The 3,519-nt window shown below is 35.5% G+C and overlaps 1 protein-coding gene across 1 annotated transcript in view; it reads right to left on the bottom strand.

Annotated features, from left to right (window-relative positions):
• Nucleotides 1-410: 410 nt before the first annotated feature.
• The window catches only part of LOC140735094 (NADPH oxidase organizer 1-like), a 5,211-nt gene continuing 2,102 nt past the window's right edge, over nt 411-3,519 (bottom strand). Inside the window, exons 6-8 of the mRNA XM_073059890.1 lie at nt 2,946-3,044; nt 1,856-1,988; nt 411-1,389 (exon numbers count right to left, since the gene is read on the bottom strand). Of these exons, the coding sequence (XP_072915991.1) occupies nt 714-1,389; nt 1,856-1,988; nt 2,946-3,044 (908 nt within the window). The 3' untranslated portion in view covers nt 411-713. The remainder of the gene's footprint in view (nt 1,390-1,855; nt 1,989-2,945; nt 3,045-3,519) is intronic.

A 3,519-nucleotide genomic window follows, 5' to 3' on the forward strand; every position in this document is an offset into this window, starting at 1 on the left:
TTAAATTTATGTACATTTAGTTATTATGATTAATCTATTGAAAATTATTCCTATGTTCAGTTCACTATGATTTTCTAGAATTATATAATAAATCTAGAGTTACATAATCATATTCATTGAAATTACACTAGTGTATAGAGTTAACTACCACCTCAGTTTATTTATTTATTTAGAAATATAGCACAGGATAGAGCCTTCCAATCCATCGAGCTGCACAGCCCAGCAGCCCCCAACAACCCTGATCCTACCTAATCACAGGACAATTTGCAATGGCCAATTGACTTACTAGATTTGTCTTTGAACTGTGGAAGGAAATTGGAGTGTCGGGAGAAAAACCCCTGCATTTCATGGGGAGGGCGTACGGACTCCTTACAGAGGACGCCAGGACTGATCCACGATGCCGAGCTCTAATAACGTTGTGCTAACCGCTACACTTCTGTGGTACAAGATAAAGACTGCAATGCAGTTGAAGAATTTTTAAAAAATAATATGGTAGTTAGTGTTCTTTGTGACAGAATTTAAGGATTGAAATATTAAATCCTTTAAGTAAAAAATGGCACATTAACCAGAACAAATCGTTAAACCAGTAAGATATTGGAAAATCTGGTTACCAAATTTTCCAAATGAATATATAAAAACTGCAGCTTCTGCATACTTTTGTTAACTTGCTTATTGTTTGAATAGAAACAATAGTTCATTTCTCACTGAAACTCTCAATGAGTGATTTCAACTTTTTTGGTATGCTTAATGGCAAAATTATTTTGGGATTTCATAATCATGTTCTTGGTTAAGGTTGTACATCTTGACAATATTTCTTCTCTCTGTGGCCTTGGTGGTATCTTGGGTACAGGATTTGCAGTAGAGTTATTCTCACTTGTGGAAGCTTCAAGGATGTTTCTTAAATCACTCCCTTTCTCATCAGAATAATTCAGATTTTTAGATGTGAATTGGTTCTTTTCAAGCAGTTCTGCCATGTCAACAGAGCTTTGAGAGCTGTTGAGACTGTCTGAACTGCTGTCTTCAGATAAATGTGACTTGTTTGAACTTACAGTGGACATGCTACCATCATCACTCAAATTTTCTAACTGATCTACATCATGAAAGTTTAACTCATTGTCAAATATGTTTTCATCAGTCAAGCAGTTAATAGACATTGATTTTTGCTGATAGTGTCTTCTGGTGACATCTTTGGTATTTGTAGTTGACAAATAATGGCTAGTATTGTCCGATTCTGCATTACTTGATTGAATACATGGATCTTTGTCAGTAAGACTGAGGTTTGGGGTAGATTTGTACATGGTTGCCTTGGTGAGGAACTGGAATTTTGAATGCGGGTTTCTGTACTGCTGAAGATAGACAGATGGGACATATCCAGACAGTCCATTATACCTGTTTATCAATAAAATCATGAAAGTTAGTCTTTAAGTTGCTTCACAGTTTTCAAAATGCACAGTGGTAAATTTAATGCTTTGTAAATTGTTGATACTAATTAGAGCACATTTAGAATTTCTCCCAGACTCCAAAAGTCCTGATGCCATTTCCTATTTAGCTATGCCTTGATATAATGAAGGTGTTTTTTAGACTCAATATTAACACTTGAAACAACAACTGTGGGAACTATATTTTATCACATTCATTGCTATGAAGCATTTTGAGATATCCTGAATGGGATGATGATAAACTTTTTAAAAAGCTCTTTTACTTTGTCACAAATTTCAATCAAAGATTTTGCTACATTTAGAAGCTACATAATTATTAATAACTTCAAATCAAGTACAAATCTTGCTGATTAGATGTAATTCACAATTTATCGCTGACACTATTGGTGAAGAATTAAGAAGAAAGTAAGACAAACCTGGCAAGCCACCATCCATCAGTAGATTTCTTTAAGACTTCAACCATGGCTCCAACATGCATGGATAGTTCATCTTCATTCTTTGCTTCATAGCTTTCAATAGCGTAATACTGAGATCCATAATCTACAGAAACTGAAAAAGACCAAAATTATTTTTTCAAACATGTTGACATTGCTAAATAATTATTTGAAATATAATAAGACATTGCCTTCTGCTTAAATAAGATCTACAAAAAATACAGGGATCTTAATTGGCTTTTATTTGTCAATTATAAAGGTAAAAGGAGAAAATAAGCACATCCTGACATTTTTAGATAGTTTTCTGGAATGCAATTGATATTGGGGTTTAATGGCTCAAAATGTGGGTCTTAATTCTGCATTTTCTTTCAGCCTGAATGTAGCACAGAATCAGACTCTGGAATTTAACAGTGTGATAGCTTTCATAGATGCCAAACAGTGCCAAATTAAGAAAAAGATAGAAGAGCTGTTTAAGGTTGAGGAGAAGAGATAAATTCTACAAGTTAATAAGTGTTCAATTACAAGCTGTCTACGTGCCTTAAATACTATCATAGTAACTTCATTATTACTTATTTATTATGACTGTTATTTTGTTTATTTTTTTATATATTATGTATTGCATTGAACTGCTGCTGCTAAGTTAACAAATTTCACGACACATGCTGGTGATAATAAACCTGATTCTGATTTTAATTAATATGCAAAATAATTTAAGTTTTCTAGTACACAAATTAGAAATTGTCAAGAGATTTGAATATTATACTGCAGAGATCGTATATAAATGATGTCCCTACAGTCCTTTGGTATTGATCTCATCTCTAATTGCGCCATGCTAATTTTTGTTAAATCTAGTTTCTGTGTTACATGGAGACCCATTTCAGAGAGTAAAGCAGCCTGCGTGGAGGGAAATGCATAGTCAACTGGGCAGCTGAAGAGTACAGACATGAAGTATCAGCCATCCATTGCCCTTTTAGATCCTGCCTGACTCACTCACTGTCTTTCTCTAGCATCTTCTGTTGCTTCTGGGTGACACTCCAGTACTCAAAGAGATGCCTAGACATATTGAACTTACCATCTATTTCACTCTCCAACGGCATAGACATGAGACTCCTGAGATAAGGAGCAGGAAACCAGGCTAACTGTTTCCGTTCATTTTCCACAAGCCACCAGCCTACAAAACAAATTTTGTGACATTTTAGATCAAGAAGTTTTCATGTGAATATCTACATCAAACATCTATTGCTGTGATCAAATAATGCAGACATAGGGGAGGGCGTGGAATTACATAGAAAATTCTGGAAATTCTCTCTACAGCTACAGATACATAGTAGTGTAGCAGTTAGTGCTTCGCTTTGTACCACTTGCAGTTACCGATTGGAGTTCAATTCCCGCCACTGTCTGCGAGGAGTTTGTACGTTCTCCCCATGACTGTGTGGGTTTCCACCAAGTGCACCGGATGCTCCAGTTCCTTCCCGTATTCCAAAAAGACGTACAGTTAGGGTTAGTGAATTGTGGTGCTGGAAGTGTGGTGATACCAGCCAGCTGCCCGGCACAATCCTCATTGGTTTGATTTGACATAAACACCACATTTCACTGAATGTTTCAATGCACATGTGACAAATAAAGTTAACTTTATCTTGGATACT

Source organism: Hemitrygon akajei, chromosome 11, assembly GCF_048418815.1.
Source record: "Hemitrygon akajei chromosome 11, sHemAka1.3, whole genome shotgun sequence".
Taxonomy (NCBI): Eukaryota; Metazoa; Chordata; class Chondrichthyes; order Myliobatiformes; family Dasyatidae; genus Hemitrygon; species Hemitrygon akajei.